The 23,010-nt window shown below is 37.4% G+C and overlaps 1 protein-coding gene across 2 annotated transcripts; it reads right to left on the bottom strand.

The window, feature by feature from the left end:
* Positions 1–4,129: 4,129 nt before the first annotated feature.
* LOC108667170 lies at positions 4,130–14,471 on the bottom strand. 2 transcript variants are annotated; one of them, XM_018154159.2, is made up of 10 exons: positions 14,175–14,471; positions 13,663–13,800; positions 12,674–12,818; positions 11,834–12,363; positions 10,769–10,914; positions 10,305–10,405; positions 9,261–9,370; positions 7,658–7,738; positions 6,934–7,057; positions 4,130–5,167 (listed from the first exon to the last, which is right to left on the bottom strand). In XM_018154159.2, exons 1-10 carry the CDS (start codon positions 14,295–14,297, stop codon positions 5,043–5,045), a joined length of 1,623 nt encoding a protein of 540 aa, XP_018009648.1. In that variant the 5' UTR covers positions 14,298–14,471; the 3' UTR covers positions 4,130–5,042. The 2 variants fall into 2 exon arrangements, with proteins under 2 accessions (XP_018009648.1, XP_018009649.1); XM_018154160.2 differs by having other exon boundaries at positions 6,934–7,045.
* Between the last annotated feature and the right edge of the window lie 8,539 nt (positions 14,472–23,010).

Here is a 23,010-nt window from a genome sequence, read left to right as displayed (position 1 = left end):
GATAAATACATAATGCTCATCACCTATACCATGAATTCGAAAATGTTGAGTGTGGTATAAACGTAAAACATTCATTCTTCAGCTAGAGATGAGAAATTGGTGGTATATGGTAGGCGCAATATTAAGATTTTCGAAGGCTTATTATAGGTCGTTCATCCCATAACTACATTTGCTACCTACTTCATCGTGGATTTCATTTAAAAAATCATTTTCAAACTAAAGTAAACGAATGCGAGCTCGATATCCATACATTTTAGTCTCTTCACACCATCTGCAAAACTATTTTCTCTGGTGTTAAAACGATCTAAACTTACGTGAATCAAGTTCTATTTCAGAGGTAAAAACAACCTGTTTAATACCATGTTCAAGGTTGCAAATGCACATTTCTTTCATAGTGTTAATGAATAAATTTAGCGTTAATTGGTCCCTAAGGTTTAGCCTGTAGGTAGATAAGCGGTTTGACCCTTCGAAATTTTAGGTAAATTCGCCAGCCAGTAAAGACCAGTGCAGTTAGCAATTTGTAAACTTTCAGGTCCCAATATGAATCCATGAGCCCACATAATTTAAAATTATGCAGATCAGTGAAGTTTAAATTAAGGTTGAGGAAATGGCACAAGTGTGTGGCGGTTCTAACTTATAAGCCTTGGTCCCAATAACTTTGACCTTTTTGGCGAAAAACGGAAACCTACTCTTAAGTGTGTAATGCTTACACGTTGTATCTTCTACTAAAATTCCTTTCTCTCGCTGTATTTACATCATTTGACCCTTTTTGTACGTTCTTATTATACTAAAAACACAATAGCAGACAACGAACGGGTTTTATCACGTCAATGTTATATTCAAGTCATTGGAACAGCTCTGCTGAATTCACTTCCCATGGTAGCGTTGCGAAGCTCTAACAACCACACCTTACCGCACCACAGTCCGAGGGACACTGAGTCTCTTGACTCTGAGTCTTGCGTCTTCAGTCTTGACTTATGTTGGATGGCAACGACTGGAACGTGCATGCAGATTCCAGACAAGCGAATCTTGAATGATTCGTAACATCGAGAGACGCCCTGGCGACAACTGATGAGAAAATGCTATAAGCTACTTCAGTACTTGACTCGTATAAACTTACTTGCCGGCTAAACTATCAGTTGCTACTTGTAGCCGATAGTACTAGCGGGCGAAACTTGCCCCTTTGACATAAAGGTGGAGAGAAAAACAACTTTTCGATACATTAGTTTTCCAACTATTATTTTTTATGTTAACACCTTCCAAAGACGTCCCTTCCAAAAGATTTTTCAGCTAAACCATTTTTAAGCTGCCCCAGTAACATTCAAAATTTAAAAAATGTGAATTTAACCGTATTATTGAATTTAATATTAATTTTCGATTAGAAGCCTAGATTATTGTGGTGATACTTCAGAATAAATATAAAAAATTCGGTCATAAATCAATGGGAAAATATTGCACAAGTCAATGCTAAGGGCTTCTTTAGCCTTATTCCCATTTTAACCCAAACGCGAGCCCCAGCCCTATAAATTAAACTAAATTATATTAAATTAAAAAAAACGCCTATAGGTTGACCGAAGGATTTTGCCGTAGCGTGTGTTCCTGTGCAAATGTAGGCCTTTTAATTGGACTCAATAACTACATTAAAATCTTTTAATTGTCTTGCAGTTTATATCTTTGATTTCTATTCTATAAAAGTTTTTCATGAAGTATTTCGTATTGGGCAAATGGCATCAATCCCTTGAGTGAAACTGGATGCTGTAAAAATACAATTACAATTGCACCAAATTGTGAGGATATTAAGGTACGAAAATTTTATTCAACTACTAATTAGGATGCCGAAACAGTACTTCCGGCCCAAACTCTTTCTAGCTCCTTGTATCTTACACTTCAGCGCAACTTCACGTCTGCTGCCAAAAAGAATATCAAATTTAAATGAATTTAAATTGGATATAGAGCAATTTATGAGTTACAAAAAGTAATTCAAATTAGTAATCCATATATAAATTTGATCAATTATCTAAGTCGTTGACACATTTTAATGGCATTTAATGCGTCACGACGCATTTACAAAAATTAATGTGAAATGTGGACGCATTTAATGGTTCTTACATGATCGGAAACGTTCGATATTGAATTATAACAATTACACCCTGGATTAATACCGTGACCTCTCATTAAAAGTTTTCAGTGGGAAGATCGTTGATCTCCCAACGGATCCACGCTCCGCAGATCCCCCAAATCCAACCGTCAAGCTAAAAGTAATACGGCCTGTTACTCGTCTCCGTGTACTGTAAGAAGGGCAGTTTGCCCAGAGAAACATAAACAAAGCTAGAAATCATAACTGAGCGTACGCACGAATGACTGTGAACTCGGGAACAAAATTGATGTGCAATGAGCTGAAGGCAAGTGCAGACCGAGTGGTCTAATCTGCATAGAAAAAAACAGCGGTTGAAGATCTTGCTGCCTTCACTTATTTACCTGATTTTGAACTGTCTGATGCATTCATATTTAACAATGCCATCTGTTTCTAGTCTCGTTCCGGCACTAATGAAAATTACCGTAACACCATTGCCTGCAATCCAAAGCTGTGCAAATTGTTCCCATTAATAGTTAATTTTGAAGATGATAATATCCTGTCAAGCAAAACCATTGTCTAGTTAACTGCAACAACTTCCATCTCGCCTTCCCATGCTCTAATTTTCAGTACAATCACTTATGATTTACACATCATTTAACTTACAACTACAGAGTTTAGTTTGCTCATTTATATCAGTCACCTGAGTTCACTTTAGTACAAGATCCCTTTGATTAATTTCTTAGACCAGTTGTTTCATTATCCATTTGCCCTTATGGTTACCTCTCAATTCACAAGTAGACCACGAGTAAAGTATAGGCCCTGGGATTTCCAGCCTACAGAGAATGACTGCAACATTCAGGCAGATGATGTTGTGTCACGGTACGGGAGTGCAATTGTAAGACTAATTTAAAAAATTAGATGTAATTTGTAACAATTTATTCAGTTGTACAGCAATTTTGTGCAACATTACTTTAGACAAACGTGCCGTGAACGCGTGCAACTCGAAGTAAGCCTACATTTTCGTTAGTTATAAGACTACATTAGCTATATAATACGGCCCTGTCCGAAAGCTGTAAGCTTGCTCCGGCCAAAAAATTAAAATTTCTAATTTTTACGCTGATGATCAAATCAAGAAACGCAGAACAAATTCTGTTAGAGTTTAATACGAAAATTTGAAACCTATTTTAGATTTTTTTTGACGCCTGAGCCTCCAGGTTTCTGAGCAAAACCTTTTTTGCATCATTGAATGTACTAATATTAGGACCATATGCATATATTTCTCTCACGCGGCTTCATCTGTTCCCCTGACGCCGAGTTTTTTATATGTATATACTCTTATGGAATAGACTTAAGTAAGTGGGTGGTTTATACAAGGGGGGACCCAAAAAATACTAGATTGATTTTTTTTATTAATCCAAAATCTTCATTTGGAATTTGCTGTACAACTATACTTACTCGTGCAAAACTCAAATTGCATAGTATATCAATATCCATTCATTTCATTCTTGAATTAAAATTATCAATTCTATTGATATCAATTTTTTCCCCAATTCCAGGGCATATTTCCTCTTACCCTCGACAGCTGGAAATTAGTTTTGATTGTATCAAAAAAATATGAATTAACTTGATTCAATCAGCAGCAATTATAGTTAGCGCGAATAATATGAATAATTGATCAAAGGCTTGCGAATAGATTTAGATAAAATGGAGCTGCAGGCACGCCCCTTCTACCCCTTATAAGCAGTTGCACGTCGTGCTAAGTATTCGACAAATTTATTTAAATAATTAACCCGCAAAACTTCCACTAAAAACATATTTCATGTTCGATACTCGCATACACCTATAACTAACTAGGCGTAGTGAATTGCGCGTAATTAAAAAAAATATACGGAGCTTAACAGCCCAGTAAGCATTTATAACAATTATCAGCACATATTTACCATCAATGCGCATAATCAAGAGAACAGAAAGGGAACATTTCTGTTATAGTTTTTTCAGTTCCATACGCGTATAAGTATGAATTCTATTACCAAGGTACAATAAAATTCTGCACGACTTCTGATCCTTTATCGAAGAAACAAAGCAATGAAAAATAATAAGTCCAACATGATGGTGCTCCAAATATACTATGCATGTAAGATGCTATAGTCGAAAAGAAGCATCAAAGATTGACGAATCCCATAGCGAGGTGCAAGCTTGATTCGAGTTTTCAAAAATTAGTATATTTACTGCAAGGTGCGCTTGTATTCACAAAGTAAATAAAGTAACCAACGATAAATATCGTCTATTCCTCTTACCAAGGAATGAAATTAGTAGTAGTTTAACTTAATTAGTGTAGTTCAACTTGGCATCCAATATATGATGGGAACAAAAATCTAACAAAGCAGGACGGTGCGACTGTAAATGACTGAACGCTTTTATGCAATTCAGAGATGCTATCTCTAGGATATGGCATTGTGGGATCCGTTTTTAGTTAAGTTGGACACTCGAATTCATGCTTTGGATAGAACATATCTATTGCAATGTTTAATCTTTAACTAGCACGACTGTAGAGCGCCGGTGCGCTAAAAATAGAAGCGTAACATGCATCACGTTAAGACGTGCCAATCTATTGATTTCGACGTTTTTTGACACAGCGGGAAAGCTGTGTAGCGCACTGGCGGACGCAATAAACATCGACTGTAAATAAGTAATATTTAGGGCTCGTAACAATGTGATGCCCATAAATAACAAAACTCCACTAAAAAAAACTAAATTTAAGAATTCGTTTATGTCCTTTCTAAGTGAATAATTTCCACCGGAGACTAGGTTCAGGTCTAGAAAGTAGAAACATAACCATTCTATTTAATGGTTATAGAATATTATATGGTTAATGGGAATATCTCCGAATATGATTTACGCCACGTAAATGGGTCTCCAATCATACCTATTTTCTTTCTGTTAACGCCTACCAATATTGTAGTCACTAGAACTGCAGAAATAAAATTGTGGTCGTACAGTACTCGATTTCCTCTGGATCAATCCATCCCATCGCCATCGGGGTCTCGTATATATCTCTCTTCTCCTGTTGTAATTGCCATTCGACGCTACCTGCAACACAAGACACGTATCAGGTTTAGAAATTTAACTTCAAATTGCCAATTGTCGCCGAATCTATCAAGACACTGTCATGTCAGTATCAGATGAATCATTCTTGTTTTTATACACCGTGTTGCAAGGGATACACGAAATGATTTAAGAATTTCAATAACGGTTGAGGTAGCTGTAAATTTTTTGCGACAAAAAAAAAATTAGAAAACAGAGAGGCAACACACTTCCTAAAGGTAAACAAGAAATGGAAAAGAGTTCAAAATCAGAGATTTTCTAGTAGGTAGACAACGTATCAGTATTAACGAAACCGTGTCAGACTGGGCATCAGTGCGCAGTGGCGTGCCACAAGGAAGCGCTATCCGGCCTATTTTTTGTCGCCTTTATAAACGATCTTTCGGAAGTAGGGTCAAGCGTGTGCACCATTTATGCCGACGACACAAAGGTTTATAATACGATAAAGAAGCGTTAAACAAAGTGCAACTCCAAAATGATCTTGATCGGTTAGTTGTCTGGGCCGATACGTGGCAGCTGAGTTTTAATTTTGACAAGTGTAAAGGACTTCACCTCGGCAGGAACAATGAAAAGCAAGATTACAGTATGAAATGACATAGTTGCAATGTGAGAGTAGTGATTGAAGTCTACCGTGGCAAAAGATTCGAGAGTTCATGTCGAAAAGGAGCTGAAAGGCACGTTGGAACTTCTAGGCATATTGAAACGCAAATTATAAATAAAGACTGATCAGACGTAACGAGTTCCCAGATACAGAAGCGATGAAGCCTATATTTGTCGCTGTCGTGCACCCGAAACTAGAGTTTGGAAACGTGTGGTCACCGAAACTTGAAAAGGACAAAAAGTTAGTCGAGTGTTCAGAGACGTGCAACAAGTTAGTTAGATTAGTGGCCACATGTTTACTAGCGCTTCAGCTTTTTAGCTATCTCGCACCGAAAGTCATGATAAACATCACCAAAGAGGTGTAAGGTCTCAATTATCAAAAGTTTTTCAAATCAAAAATTGTTCATCACCCAAGAGGGGTGGAAGGTCTCATCTCAAAGAGACGTAGTGACATGGAGGGACAGGTGAAAAGCAACAGAAACGAAGACACTCGAACAAGAGGTCGCTTACACGGGACGTCGGCCGCCCGCAGAGAGACAGAAGGGAACTGTAAGGAATCCTACCTACATAATAACTTAACCCCACAACTGAGATTTGCAGTCAGATACTGCGAGTTCAGCAGTTGGGCGCTCAGGAACAATCCCCTAGGAGCGCGAAATCTCATAGGACTTCTGACGAGCACAGACAGGCGTCAGAAGTCCACCTTGAGAGGGACGCGCAACAAGGATAATTTCAGGCCTAAAGAGGATTAAAGAAGAAAGATTAAAGATTATGAAGCTTCCAAGCCTCCGTTATCGACGTCTGCGTGGTGACCTCATTGAAGTATACAAGTATACTCATGATTTAGTCCCCAGACGGATTACTAGAATTTGATAGAAGAATCAACACCAGGGGGCCACAGTTATACGCTAAAAAATATGCCACAGAGGCCACAGTTATAAGCTAAAATATGTTGGTTTTGGATGCCGTGCAAAAAAAAACTTTATAAAATATCACCTGCTCCACCCTCTCAGTTTCTTTTCTTGAAACATACATTAAAACTCAATTTCCGAGAGTTTGAGGCAAAAAAAAAAAACAGGAATTTGCCACAGGTGAAGCTGAAATCCAAGCATGAATGAGACTGAATGGAAGGTAAATTCTCAATAAATTCTGACCATGAGGATGAGGCAGAAACTCGAAGCAAGTCTGGGCGTTGACGATCAAGGCTCCGAACACAGGCGTCGCGGGGTAGATCCTCTTGAACATGTTCAACTCAAAACCAGGCCCCTTTTGGTCATCCTAAAAATGAACAATCAGTAGTAAACTCTGCTTGCAGCAACCATTTTGGTCATCATACGGATGAGCAATCAGTAGTAAATAATGCTTGCAGCAGCCATTTGGGTCATCATACGGAAAATTAATCTGAATCAGTAGTAAACTATGCCTGCCTCAGTCATATTGATCATCATACGAAAAAGTAATCAGTAGTAAACTATGCCTGCAGCAGCCATTTTGGTCATCCTACAGAGAGCAATCATTTATAAATTGGACCTGCTGCTGTGATACTCAATGCGATATAGAGTGCATGAAAAAAAGCATTTTGCCGCAAACGCAACACCGAAAGGGTGTTGCGTTTGCACACCCAAAGAAGCTCACAATTAAAACACGCGTGAACCATAAAACTCAAGAGAAGCGTTCGCTGAATATTGGATAGGACCTAAGGCATTATATACATACATTAACGGCAGAACTTATCAGACTCAATGAGATAAGAGTAACCTACGGAAGGAATTGACGAAGAGTTTAAAAAAAGTAGCGCCTAGAGAGGAGGTTAATCAGATCATAAAATGATTGTATGAATATTAACATTAAGGACACATTAAGGACACATTTGCTGACCTTATCTTCGTCGTGTTTGCCCACGTGAGCAAAGGTGAAGAAGGCTCCGCTGCGCTTGCATGGATCATAGAACTTCAGAAACTGCAAATAACACTAATAAGGAAAGGACATCACCAAAACATCACATCTTGTCATCCAGCGCATCAACACCAAGCGACTGACCTCACTTCATATGTAAATTTAGTATTCAAATGCCCATTTTTAATAAGAAATGACATAAGCTGAACTGGACTATCTCTTCATAAATATTTTTTATGACGTGTGCACAAAAGCTTTAAATTTTCCCCTTAGTGCACAAAAAGTTTCCTCCTTTAAATTTCCCTCTTAGTGTTTTCCCCTTTAAATCCCCCTTAGTGCACAAAAGCTTTAAGCAAGGAAGGCTGGTGCTGAGTTCAACAACCTAGTAAGAACTTGTTCTACGCAAAGCAACACCTGTGTTGGGTCTACATGAGTAAACACAAAGCACCACCTACGTTTGGTCTACATCAGTAAACACAAAGCACCACCTACGTTTGGTCTACATCAGTAAACACAANTTTAATACCTAAATACCAGGCACTCGGTATTTAGCGTATTTAATACCTAAATACCATGTCGACATTTAGTGTATTTAATACCTAAATACCAGGCACTCGGTATTTAGTGCATTTAATCCCTAAATACCAGGCACTCGGTATTTAGTGCATTTAATACCTAAATACCATGTCGACATTTAGTGCATTTAATACCTTAATACCAGGCACTCGGTATTTAGTGCATCTGTCTCTTATACACATCTAGATGTGTATAAGAGACAGACAGACAAACACCACCTATGTTTGGTCTACATCAGTAAACACAAAGCACCACCTATGTTTGGTCTACATCAGTAAACACAAAGCAACACCAGCGTTTGGTCTACATGAGTATCAGTAAACGCAAAGCAACACCTGGTCTACATGAGAAACACATAGCAACACGAGCGTTTGGTCTACACTCTACGTCATACAAAACTTTTATCTATTCAAGATTGAATACGTCAGGATTATCTCAAAGGCAAAAGTCTTCTGGTAACTCACACTGTATTGATGAATAATGATTTAAGTGTCGTAAATTACTTATTGTTAAGTAATAGAAGAGTATTAATGTTTTAGATAGTGTTGAAATAGAGATCATAGGTTGGCGGATGAAAAAGATTATTGGGTTAGTGGATTTGAGAAATATTTTGGCTCAAAATTAGCCATGATTTAACGTCTTTTTGTGTACCAAATTGAACGAAAGATGACCATGTACCTCATTTTAGACGAATATCTAAGGTGATATATGTGACATGTCGAATTTTAATACGAATGTTAGTTTTTATCAGTAAATTTGAACCTGGGCGCTGCCATGACACCACGGTGATTAATCCCTGCTTGCAAAGATCAATGAACGACTAGTAAGCCTCCACCCTAGCAGGCTGGACAAGAGACGCAAATCTAGACGGCTACGTACTACATTACAAACAAATGAAGTTAAAACAATGTTAGAAACGAGTTCAATCCGCTGAAAAATATTTTAATCAAGGAATTTTAACTTTAGATGACTGGAGAGGCAGATCGTCTAATGCATACACATTCGTCACCTTAGATATGGCATCACGTGTCATGTTCTCGTTCTCTTTTTTCTGGCGCGCGGTGATGACCACGCTTGCGGCCGTCACGTTCTCACCACACACCGCCATGCCGATGGTTCCTGAATGAGTGAATAACTCAAAATCACAATTGTACATACCCCTGCATCTGGATAGAGTAGAATATACTTAGAATATTCTTCAAAATACAACAGTCTATCCAAAATATAGAGTGATAATTTTTCTGGCGAAATAGTCATAAGATATTAACAGAACGAGTGATTAACCAAATATCTCAGAAGAAGAAAGTAACAGAACAGACTTCAATACAGAACTGCCATAGAAAAATATGCAATCCTGTACGACATCCTGATATACAGTGGGGAAAATAAGTATTTAGTCAGTCACCAATAGTGCAAGTTCTCCCACTTAAAAAGATGAGAGAGGCCTGTAATTGACTTGTGAAGTGGAGTAAATCACAGGTAGACCGAAGTCAAGGTATTGCAATAAACCTATACTTTGAGTTCTAATTAATTTTTGTTTGAGAACTTGTGGGGGAAGATATGCATGATACGCACCAGCGTCGCGAGACGAGTAAGTTGTTGTAGGTTGCCTTTGTTTATAATGAAACAATAGTTCTATATTTTTGATGAAGCAATCAAAGATCAGGAAGAACGAGTGTCACGAAAAATAAGTTCGACCTCATGAAGCGATGGTCATGATAAGAAACTTTTTACACTTTGAGAAATCAGTGGAATTTTGTCCCAATTGCGACGTTTTTCTTGCCCTTTTGTTAGTCATATTGTATCGGTTTGGCACGGCATTAGGGAGCATCGGCGCAACGTGCAGAATGTTGCAAAATTAGGACAATATGACCTATTCTTGTTTCCTTGTGTAGGCGCACACGCATCTGCAGATACCGCAGTGCAACCTTGCAGCCTTTGCATATACGATTACTAACATCCTTTCAATTTTTACTATAGACATTCAGTAAAGAAAAACAGCATTCCTTGGAAATAAAATCCATAAGAAGCACAATTAGGATTAATAACTTACCATTCGCCTTCCACGACGGATGTTGGAGGCGGAGGTTCGGTTTTAAGACGGGAATCGCGCCTTTAACCATACTTCCCACCACAGCCACGTTGCCCTGCTCTCTGCTCAGTGGAATAACTGTGAGCATAGTGCATGAAACTCGTGAGCATAGTGCATGAAACTCGTGAGCATAGTGCATGAAACTCGTGAGCATAGTGCATGAAACTCGTGAGCATAGTGCATGAAACTCGTGAGCATAGTGCATGAAACTCGCGAGCATAGTGCATGAAACTCGCGAGCATAGTGCATGAAACTCGCGAGCATAGTGCATGAAACTCGCGAGCATAGTGCATAAAACGCGTGTGGAGTCCAATTATGTGCTCACAGAATCCAATGTGGAGTCCAATTATAGCTGTGGGCACAGCGCATGAAAGTCATGCACTGGATTATTTTGCTAGAAGTGATGAGCATTGAGCCATGCTCACCTTTCGATAAGCGCTTCCAGATATCGCCGTGGTGGGGACAAAAAATTATCGTGAAAGAAGAGCACGGCTCTGACCCGATCTTCCCACGGCAGGCATCCGTCCCACGTTCCGTGGATTTCGGTAAGATTCTCCCCGGGCAAGATGATCTGCAGTATCAAGGAAAAATTTGCAATATGACTGAACAAACCATATAAATATTCACGTCAACTCATTTTATTTTCCAGCCTTTCAAATTAATACTGAGTAAGCCAGACGATGGCGATACAAGTGTTTGAAAATTGAACAATAAAAAAATTGTATTCAAAATACTGGTATTATGAAGCTGTCATTTCATTTCAATAAAACCTCCACAAAAACCAAACGAAAATTCAACTTGACAGCTCTATAAGGACTGCAGAAACCCCCTGAACTAGCTAGCAACTCCTCCAACAGCTTTCATCTTGAAGCTCGCGCTGAGCCCATCATTCATTCTGGTAATATATTCTGCCCTAGTTAAGTCCAACACAAACTATTAATAAATTAACCTTATCCGGTCAATCAGTTAAGTGGGTTTGTTGATGTAATTGCCCATATTGGTAGTGGCGAATATGGAACGGGGTTCCATATTCGTTAATATGTCTGCTTTTATGGCACTAAGGCCATAGTTAGTTCTACGACCATCACTGGCTCGCTGACCAGCCAGAACCATTTTATTGCGTAACACAACACTTTGGTCAAGCCAGGTACTCATTATCAACTAGAATTGGATGAATGTCTGAGTTGGCCATCAGCTGAGCATCCCCATAGAACCTGTCCTAAGTGGGGCTCGAACCCGGGTCGCTGGGTTTGATCGGTGTTGGTGCTCAGCATATTTTAACTTGCAGTGCGCAAGAATTTTTCAGTTTCAAATTTTTGTATAACTAGTTATAAACAATCCGTGATGTCGTGAGACCTCGATAGGTGAAATGGTAATTAGTGAGGTATTAGTGTAATCATTAATCAATTAGTCTCTGCAGGGCTTTCACGCATGATGATTAAACTGTCAAAAGATCTTAATCGACTTGACATTGTCAGAATGTCACTTACCCCCCGGTGAAATTTCAGAGGACGAAAAGTCACCCCAGTTAATTTTGGGAAACAAATCATGGCCAATTGATCTGTCAGCTCTAAGTCAGCATTAATTTGCACAAAGCTTGTGACCCCACGATTCGCCTGCTGAAAGTCTATGTCGTCGGCGCAGCGGGCACAACTTGATCTGGCCTTCTTGAGCATAGCTTTCACCATCAATTGCTCTTGCCGTAAGGATGGCACCAAACTTTTATCCACATCGGGCGGAGTTTCCGCTCCATGATTGGCAATACTGTTGTCAATATTATGAGCATCTGTGTTATCTGTTTCAAGGAGAAGCTTGAGAGTGCTTGAGGGAAGTTTGGGCAGTTTGGGCAGTTTGCGCAGTTGAGATATCCAGTTTGGGCAGTCGAGATATCCACAAACTGGGTAATCTACAGTTTGGTCGTGGATTAACCCTTCATCTGTATAAATGAAGTCCATTCCACATCGTACTTCTATAATAGAGCACGTTGGCGGCAGGAGTTTAGAATCTGCCAGCATTTTTTCTGCAGGAAAGTTATGATTAACATGAAGTCCTCATCATAAAAACTATCACTCAATTTTCAATGGAATTTGTTCATTTTGACAGAATATATAACCAAAATTTATAAGGCATCACAAACTTGGAAAGTATCAAAATCAGTTGTAAATAAAATTGCCTAAGAACAGTCAATTAATTTTGGCACTTGGCTAATACTCATGCCATCATATTTTAAAACGACAGAATCTTTCTATAGCAGAAATTATCACCAATAATTCAAGTTCTCACAAAGCATTAGTATCATGTCAAAATCATTAATAAAAAATTGTATTCACCAGCATCAAATTCGCACATGAAACTCAGCACCAGACAGAAGCTGGGCAATGATCGCCATGTCTCTGCCCATGACCAAAGCCGATTCTCCGTTTGAAGAACATTCTTGTATTCTCTCTCTTGTATTCTGATGTTATCTTTTTCAGGCTGCAGGTATAGTAAAACATATACATTTCTTTTGACAGGCCATTTAACCAAGCAAAAGTAAAACAACACCATACAATTTAACCAAGCAAAAGTAAAACAACACCATACAATTTAACCAAGCAAAAGTAAAACAACACATGATTAGGCGAGCCAAGTTTAAGCCATTTTTATCAATTGAGTCAAGTGTTAGATAAAATTTTCAAAGAGTTGTTTGCTGAAAATAGAGTACTATATATAGAAATATCACTGTATTCAATTATGCTTAAAAATTGTCAGGTTTGTATTTCAGTTGTTTCCGACTAGGAAGCAAAAATTAGGCAAAATTAAAAAAAACATGTTGATTCAACATGTTAAATTAATACCAAAGTTCAAATTACTTATAAACATAAAGTTTAGCTAGGCCAATCATAAAATTTATAAAAAAAATTTGTCTCAAAGTTAATTTCTCCAGCAATGATGACAAAAATTGCTCAAACAGGGCCCATGACTTTGGACAAAATTGGAAAACTCTCTAAATAGCTTTTGACATGAAGGAGATACCTGGTGGCAACTTTATCCAATTTAATTTCATTGTAATAGGTTCTGAATGACTGTAGAGCAACTTAAGGTACCTAGTAATTAATATAAAAGACAAGCTACCTAGTAATATATGTTACAATGTAACAATTTTTAATGGGCAGGGTTTTTTGTTATAAAGTCTTTTAATATATGGGAAATATCTTGTTGCAATGCAGTATCAATTTCAACATACAGAAAAAATTGAGTTAACATAATTTAATTTGATTAATTTAGGTGAAATGTTTCAAGAAAAGTTTATCTTCAGGAAAATTTACAAATTAATGACCTCGCAAGGTGGAGAAGGTATGGATATGAAATGCAAGTTTTTTCGTCGCTGAAGTTCTTTGATGCCAACAGAACGCCATAAGCGGCACAAGCGTTGGAGGCGGATCACTTCTTTTGCAGACAACGCACTCAGAATGCCCTGGAAGTAGCGATATCATTTGACACCATCTAAAATTGGTAGTATGGAATTGAGTAGTTGGTTTATGCCAACATGTTACAGCATCACAGAAAGCTTCTGATCCAAAATAGGACAAATTGATACTTATGTTATCAACATTCAGTTATAAAATTAGTAGTATAATTAACCTGATTAAATAATTAATAGAACACAATTGACTATATAAATTATTTTACCAGCTGTTTCCAATACTTCTGCCAAAAAACACATCCCTATTCCAACTATAGGAATTCCATCTATGTAAAATATAGTTTATGTTATAGAAACAAGAACTTTAACCAACATGCTGCATAGAACATGCAACACAAACATAGCAACATAGAAATATAACCTACCTGAGCAATTTCAGTATTGGTGCTCATGAGAACCCCAACTTTGGTTGCAAGAGATGGTAGATCAGATTCCGGCACCAACTCCAGACCCAGAGCAGCACTATTGAACTTCTGTGGGTCTTCCATGGTGATATCATAAAGTTCTAGGTTGTGAACTAAACTTTAGGACAAAGAATGACAATCAAATATGTTTTGCAACTAATAGATGTAGCCTTTTAATAGATTAACTATTTATTCTGTCTATATTGGGAGAAGAAAGTTTATTCATTGCACAGTATGCAAACAAATCTGTAATCTGGCTGAAAAAAAAAGGATTCACAGAGAGAAATGGGTAGGTCTGGATGACCCACTAAGATGAGTCAACCGCGTCTAAACAGCCATGCACATTTTTGATTCACTCACCCCATTTATGAGTCATACTGACCTATTATTGGGGTAGGAAAGTGCCACAACTTGCCTGTTGCTTTGCATATTAGAGCTAAAGCCCTAGAGCTTTCTACATCCCACTATACAGTGAAGAAGCAATAGTGCATTTGTCCAGAGCTTCAGGGCACTGACAGAGGCAGCTTTCAGTATGGAATTCAAGGAAAAAATTCTGGGCACTCTTAGCATCTCTAAGGCCATACCCAAATGGAACCAGGTTCTCCTCAAGGAGTTGCAAATAATTTGGCTAGCTAGCTTGGCAAAGTTTCCATCAAACAGGTGTTTTTTTTCTGGAGACTTAACTATTTTAATACCAATTTTGCAGCCAATGGAGAAATGATTCCCTGATCTGGTCCTTATGTCAAGATGGCTTGGGTAGACAGGCTTTAAATCCAAATGGCCAGATCAAAAAAAGATGGAGTAATGCATTGATAGTCTATGTAGGTGGAAAAGCTACCATAATTCAAGAGACATAACAGCAAGGCCTATATAGCTGCTTCTATGGATCTTTCAGTAATATTGACCTGCCTGTAGCATCCCACAGGAGAATGGGCATTGAAATCTCCAACAGCCACAAGTTTTTCGCCAATTTAAGGAAAATAAAAATTGGCTTCATAGGCCATATTATTACCTGGCTTATAAACGTTTCCAATAGCAATCCATCCTGGAGCTGTGTTGATTTTTATAGATAGGTATGTAAGATCTGAACCTCTTGGAAATGAAGGAATTTTAAACTGTTGTCGCTATACGTTTTTCTGAACAATTGCCATGCCACCCCTTAAAGCATTTTCTCAGTGTGACCACACTGCATAATAACCAACCTAAGAGGGCAAACCATCGTGCACTCTTATAACCAAGAAAATAAGCAACCAACAGGCACTCGTAACCAAGTCTTACAGAGACATACAACATCAAGCTTTTCCCTATATAGATAAAGCTTTATTTCAGACAGTTTCCCATGCATGCCATGACAGTTGTTTGCACAATTTCCTAGCCTAGCTTCCTCCCAAGAGAACAGGTCAGATGCCAAGGCTTCAGTGCAGCATGCTTTTTTTTTATTTAGGTGATTTTTTCAGCTTCTTTGTCTTTTTGAAATGTTTTTTTTTTATGTTGCAATTAGCCTAACTAACAATAACAGTATATGGATCATAATGGATGGCTAAAAAGGGCACTTATTGCCATCAAGAATGGCCAAGGTGGTGTTTACCACTTTGGGACTTTTGAGTAAACAATTATTGACAAGTACAGTATAATCATTATAGCTTTGTAAAGTTTGTATGGAGCAAGGTAACAAGCTAAATATTGCCCATTTATCAGGCTTCAATATACAAAAACACTTCAGGAATGCAGATCTTCTAAACATTGAAGAGTCACATAACAGATAGGCAGCTGATAGCACAGTGCACAAAACTATTAATAGATCTACTAGTTTTATGTTCTATAAATCAACCAGACTCTACCCTCTAAACACACCAACTAGTAGTAACTTAGTGACTGACTTCACTGTTGCTATTTGATTCAGACCAATAAACCAATATATAGTCAGACGGGGTAAGACAGGACCGAAATCACTAACAAGCATGTAGCATCTGTACCATGAATAAATAAAAAATCCTAAACCTATCACAAGGTGTAGTTATGCAATGGGCTTCAAAGCTACAACTCAGACTTTTTGCAAACAACAAAGTTTTCTATACAGATTAAAAAAAGTGAGCTGGTCCCATCTTACCCCATTGGGGTAAGATGGGACCAGGCTGGGATAAGACAGGACCAACTGGTAATTCTTATGTTACAAGGTTTTTAGTAAAAGTACAAATCCGATATTCAATATTATCCATCTAGAAACACATTATTTGATTAAACCACCACTTGTTACTGTTTTATGTTGCAGGAAGTCAACTCTAATAACAGTCACATTGGTGTTTTGTCACAAGAAAACTGTTAAGTATAGTAATAGTAGGTTGGCTTTGATTCATTGTAGAGCACTGCTAAATGCTACATGTATATTCCATTAGTGTCATTGTCTGAAAATTTATCACATTGGTAATAAAACCAATGGATAATAACTTAAGAGTCAGACATCATGCATTTTCTTGCTAACTGTATTTGTGGTGCACTTCTTCAAACATAGCCAATGCCCTCTCACAAAGTTGTGATAATAATTATTTTTTATGTTTCATACAATGATTTTTCCCCAAACCACTCTTGCACATGGTTCTGCAGCTCACTAGTGGGAAGAGATGTCCCTGTTTTCTCCATCCCCTTGATGCAATTTACAACAGTACACTAAATTTCTGTAATTAAAAAAGCTATCAAGTTAGAATAGTTATTTTAAGTAAAAGATAAAAATGTTGACCGAAATACTTCATGTATACTTATGCACAATGATATATTCATTCAAAAGCTTTTTTTGATAAACTATGGGGTAAAAGAGGACCATTTGTGGGGTAAGACAGGACCATTTGAGATAAGATAGGACCACTTGTGGATAAAACAGGATCATTTAGTGGTCCAGTCTTACCCCATGTCCAGTCCTTTTTTTACCCCATTTTAAAATAGATGTCAGGCAGTGATGGTAGCAGGTAGGAATGCCTAGTATGTCTCAAAAGTTGCTTGTTACTTGAGGTTACCTGCCTACATCCACAAACCAGGCCAAAAATTCTCTTGTAATGAGACAGAGCTTATTTCCCAAACAGGGTTAACTATTTTGTGACCCTTCTTGACATAGGTTTTCTTTAATAATAATAATTAATCAAAAATTCATTATTTGCAGAACAAAGTTGAAACAAACACTGAAATGACATGCAATGATTACTCTAACATATTCTTGTCAAATTAAATTCAGTGCAATTAGAATGCACGCCATGGGCCGGTCCTTTCTTACCCCATGAAGGCTGCGATCCTGTCTTACCCCATTTGACTATATACTAAACAAACTGAACAATAACCAAAAAACCTCAAACGTCATGAAACGAGACTCATGTCATGAGAAAAGCTAACACTGTTTGAAATAAACATCTGCACAATTTGAACATTTTATTTATATTCACTGCATTTAATTTTCTTATATATATATATTTTTTATATAATTGTAATTGTTTTATTTCTAGTTCTAAATCCACATTTAAAAATAGATTGAAATTAAATATTTCAATTAGAATACTCATATTAGGGTTAAAAATCTTTCTACTTGCCTAAAAGGTAAATACAATCTCAACCTCTCAATATATAAGCTAGCTAACACATTTCAATTGCATATTGTAATCAATTATTTTATTCAATATATAACAAATAGTCAAGTAGTTAAAGACTGCTTATAGCCTTATGTATAAGAATTAGCTAAGCTGCTACCTATGTACAATGTATTGCAACACTTGATGCCCCTCTACCAAAAAAAAAATCCATTGGAACCTAATACACACTTAAGGCAACAGGTTTATATTCCAATTTGTCATAGTAGCAATTTCCTTCACTTCCTCTACACTATCTGTCAGACTAGGATCAATTGGACCAAGAACCCCACAAACTCTCACATCAGACCCAAGCTGGTAGCAACAAATGGGCCATTTACCTATCATACTCAAAGTCACTTTGAGAAAATTGAACATTTGTTGCCCACCAAGCAAAGGTGATTCCAGAGTAGTTAATTGTCAATAAGGATTTGAATGCATAATCAGATAATTCAGATTAGTTACTAATGGTTTCAAAAGGCAAGTCCCAATAGGCTACAGGGTTGGCATTGATTAAATCAAACTGATTAATCATGTGATTAAATTATTTGATTTTTTATAAAAAATCCTGATTTTTTTATACATTTAAATATATTGAGTGGCAGTCTTTAATTTATTTTGAGGTATTGTTATTCATGGTTTAGTAAAAATGTACTATGACAAATTGGAATATAAACTTGTTGAATTTAGTGTGTATTAGGTTCCAATGAATTGTATGTTTTTGGTACAGAGGCATCAAGTGTTGCAATACATCGTACATAGCTAGCAGCTTAGCCAATTCTTATAAGGCTATAAGTAGTCTAACTATTTGACTATTTATTATATATTGATTACAATATAAATTTAAATGTGTTAGCTAACTTATACATGGTGAGGCAGAACCAATTGAGCAGTTTTGAGGCAAAATAAATGTGTAATGGAGGTACATAAAGAAGAAAGTTTATTTTCCTCAAACTTAGCATAACATACCATTCAAAATACTTGTGTTTTGAAAATAAAATCAGGAAGATGGTGTCTGTTAGCTGCATCACACTGTTGGAGTAGTTCTTGGAAGTTTCCTACAGCACGTTCACACATATGGCAAGGTATGGCCATAACCTCTGCTACAATAATCTGTTCCCTTGGCTGTGGTAGGGTGTGAGGGTGACTTCTGAAAACCCTCTCTTTTAGATGTCCCCAAAGAAAGAAATTGCAATTGCTCAAATTAGGTGACCTTGCAGGCCACTGTAAATCACCCCTCAGAGACACCAGACATCCGGGAAACATATGTTTCAAAACATTGAGTGACATTTGGGCTGTGTGAGCTGTAGCCTCATCCTGCTGGAACCACACGTCTCCCAATGCTTCATTTTCAACAATGTTTTCCATCCTGGGCTGCAAGAAATTTTGCAACATTGCAGCATAGCGTTCGGAATTGACTGTCATGGTTACTCCCTCCTCCGAGAAAAATTTCAACAGTGTGTTGCAGCTAACGGCCACCATCTTCCAGATATTATTTTCAAAACATAAGTATTCTAAATGATATGTTATGCTAAACTCGAGGAAAATAAACTTTCTTCTTTATGTACCTCTGTTACTCTTTCATTTTGCATCAAAACTGCTCAATCGGTTCTGCCCACACTGTATATTGAGAGATTGAGATTGGATTGACCTTTTAGGCAATTAGAAAGATTATCCACCCTAAATTATGAGTATTTTCCTTGGCCATTATTGAAGGCAATAAGCACCCTTTTTAGCCATATATTTTTACCCATATACTATTATTGTTAGTAGGCTATTTGCAACATGAAAAATAACATTTCAAAAAGAGAAAAAAGTTGAAAAAAAATCAAATAAATAAATAAAATCATGAAAAAAATCAGTGATTTTTTATTTTTTTTTTTAAATAAAAAAAAATCAACCCTGATAGGCTAATACTTGTTTTAGCCAGGCCTAATGAATCCTTCAGATATATTAAAGTATTAGGACCCTGTGCCATTACCAAATTACCAGAATGGTCTGACCAGATCCAGCACTATGCCAGGTAGCATAACTTAGGTGCTTTATTTGATTTTGAACGCCTTTCCAAGAGTGAGGGTTGGACAGTGGACACTCAGTGTCAGTGGGCCCACTAGTTTCACAATCTGTGTGCTTTTGACTGGTGACACCTACAAAAGAGATAGCATCATTGCATGAATGAGATTTGTGTCTCAAATGCATACGTGAATAATGTGATTATAAGTTGTAAATGCACCAATTGTGTTAAGTGCCATATTTTACAGTTAAAGCATAGATTAGAGTCCTCAGACATCAGGCTTACTATGCATGGGTAATGAGAGTATGAGACTATGCGCATAGAACAATCACAGTGCATCTCACTGCATCATAGTGGCAAATTTATTTTTTAGAAACCAGCTTACTTTTAACTCATATTACTCAGTTAACACTGTTTTAGTCTGTTCAGTGTTCAATATCTATACATGTTAAAATTGTTAATAGTTTGTTTTGCTGCTGCAGCTGCTGCCTGCTGGTGGCATCCATGATAGACTGATAGTAATACAAAGGAAGAAAGTCTAGTAGTCTACTAAAGTGGAAAGAAAAGTTTTTGCCTGCATGGTTCATGGATTCATGGGACATCATTGGACATGAAATGATGGAACAGATTGAAACATTAAAACTGAGGCAATCAGGAGTTCAGGAGTCAGGACAGAACATGATGCTGGATAATTGATATCCTGTCAAGTACCAAAGATGTACACTGACAAATATTACCTAGAATTATCTTCATTATATTCTCAATGGCATGGTGACATGACTGACATCACTGACATGGGCAAATAAATTCAAATTCAGTGATGTCCAAACTCCAAAGCCCAAAATTCAAAATTTCCAATCTCTACAGTGAGTCTACACAAATGGAAACTGAGGCGAGGTGGTAATTTAGGATGATGTCGTCATGTTGCCAACTTTCCAGTGACACAAACTTAGGCCTTAGGGTAAACGCGGTATATTCCGACATCGTAGGTAATTCCGTCACCTCTCTAGTTTTTCCTTTATATTAAGCTTTGTTTTAGTTCCATGCGTTCGTTGATGGTTGAAATGGTGACGTGGACGTCATACATTTACGTGTCGAAATACTGCAAAAACACTAGGTCATGGCCATCTAGTGGGAAAATATTGAGATCCAAAGAGAGACAATGCATGCCACCTGGTGAGATCATTGAAAAATGTGTCAAATTTGACAGTTGACCATGCTCTACCAAATAGTGAATAACTGTTTTTATAGGAAGAATATTATGGTTTGAGACTTTTAAATACGTCTGTGAATATATTAGGAATCCTTTAAGTATACTTGTATTCGCTGATTTCAAGTCGTAAATAAATTAATAGATGATTAANGCCGACCGCCAAAAATGGATTTCAGATTCGTAATCTACACCCCAAAAAACATATAATTAAAAAAAAAAACACCCTTTTTTTTGGATGTAGTTAATCTGCAATAATACCGGACATTCCAAATTACAAATAACAGTCCAATGAATATACTCAGTCCAAGTCCGACATAACATATGAAAAATGAATGCAACAGAAGTTTCGTCATTTTCGCCCATCAATGATCCTTCCTCAAGTCTCTATTGAACCAGAGGCCGTCCGTGGATTAGGTACCAAACCTTTAACCAGCTGCTAGACAGCTTGAGTCTTTCATACCATGATAACCGGTGAATGACGTACTATATCGACGGCCAAGAGTCAGTCCTGGCCTTTGAACTTGCTTCACAGAAAAAAATACAATAAAAAAAAACTTTAACAAAAACTAACAAATCTCGAAGGGAGAAAGCCAATCGTGTTGATAGATGGGTTTAGTTTTCAAATAGTAAACTTTACTCTTAAGTGTGAAGATTTCGTTTGCAAATATCAATATTAAATATTAATATTGATAACTGTGATACTATCACATTGCGATAATATTGATATTTGTGATACATCACAATACTATTACATTGTGATACTATGCACTATCACAATGAACGCAAGTACGCAACTGACACGCAGTTTTAAAATTTTGGGCAGATGGTTCTCGGTAGATTTTTACTACGCTATAATCAATCGTGAAAACATATTTATATATACTGGTTCTGTGTAATGTTTAAAATATCAAATTAAGTTGCAGGTACTTTCGAGAATGTTTGTAGAGAAAAAATGTAATTTCATCATTAGAGCATCAGGGGCTTAACAAACATAAAATAATGAAATATACATGAATAATATCCAGAGTATCATTAATACTTTATATTGTCACAGGTCCATATTTCACGGTTCTAAATGGATCCGTCTGATCTACTGTTCCGTTGTAGATAAACCTGAGGGTTTTTGGTTCGTTAATAAATTGTCCGAATAACAGATTAAATATTCATTGTCCAGGGAAGGTTAATGACAAGACGTGTATCTAAGCGGGGTGCGCAGCCGTAGACCAGCAAATTAACGCTCAAATCAGCCCTGGAGCCAACATCAACCATCTAAAATTCTAAATGCTGTAGATATTGTCATCCTGGCACCTAAGCAGCTGTAGTCAATTGACCTATCTCACCACACGAACTTTAAACCAACACTGCTTCAGCNGTTGATGTTATTACTGACTATTACGTCACCTTCTGTGACGTCACTATTCGCGGGTCACCGCGTATATAAGCTGAGAAAGCGCACTGTTAGTCAGTCGTAGGTCGTCAGTCGTAGACGAGCAGTCTCAGTCTTAGGCAGACAGCCTTCAGCTGCAGTCATGCAGTTGACTCTAGACTCCGGCACTCATTCTAACAAGCAGTGTCGTTATATTCCTTCTCCGAAAGTACTGCACATACTGTGCTTTCATCCTGTAACTTCTATCAAGTGTATCCGCAAACCTATCTTTAATACTTACGCTTAGATACACGTCTTGTCATTAACCTTCCCTGGACAATGAATATTTAATCTGTTATTCGGACAATTTATTAACGAACCAAAAACCCTCAGGTTTATCTACAACGGAACAGTAGATCAGACGGATCCATTTAGAACCGTGAAATATGGACCTGTGACAGTGGCGCCCGAACAGGGACACGCTGATACTTGTTGTAGCTTTTCGTGATCATATCTCTCCCTTCCCCCCTTGGAAATTGACGCTCCTGTGTCGGCACTACATACTGGTGATTCTCACCACTTACGTTGGCTAA

This window comes from Hyalella azteca, unplaced genomic scaffold (assembly GCF_000764305.2).
Source record: "Hyalella azteca isolate HAZT.00-mixed unplaced genomic scaffold, Hazt_2.0.2 contig3527, whole genome shotgun sequence".
NCBI classification, from domain to species: domain Eukaryota; kingdom Metazoa; phylum Arthropoda; class Malacostraca; order Amphipoda; family Hyalellidae; genus Hyalella; species Hyalella azteca.
This window is presented reverse-complemented; position numbering and strand designations above follow the sequence as displayed.

What these genes read in the sequence shown, in the direction of transcription:
- LOC108667170 (XM_018154159.2), bottom strand. Translation starts at nt 14,297, where the DNA reads ATGGAAGACCCACAGAAGTTCAATAGTGCTGCTCTGGGTCTGGAGTTG. An exon ending in TACCTTCTCCACCTTGCGAG is followed by an intron (nt 12,819 to 13,662) that starts GTCATTAATTTG and finishes CTATACCTGCAG; the next exon opens with CCTGAAAAAGATAACATCAG. An exon ending in CTCTGAAATTTCACCGGGGG is followed by an intron (nt 10,915 to 11,833) that starts GTAAGTGACATT and finishes TTGATACTGCAG; the next exon opens with ATCATCTTGCCCGGGGAGAA.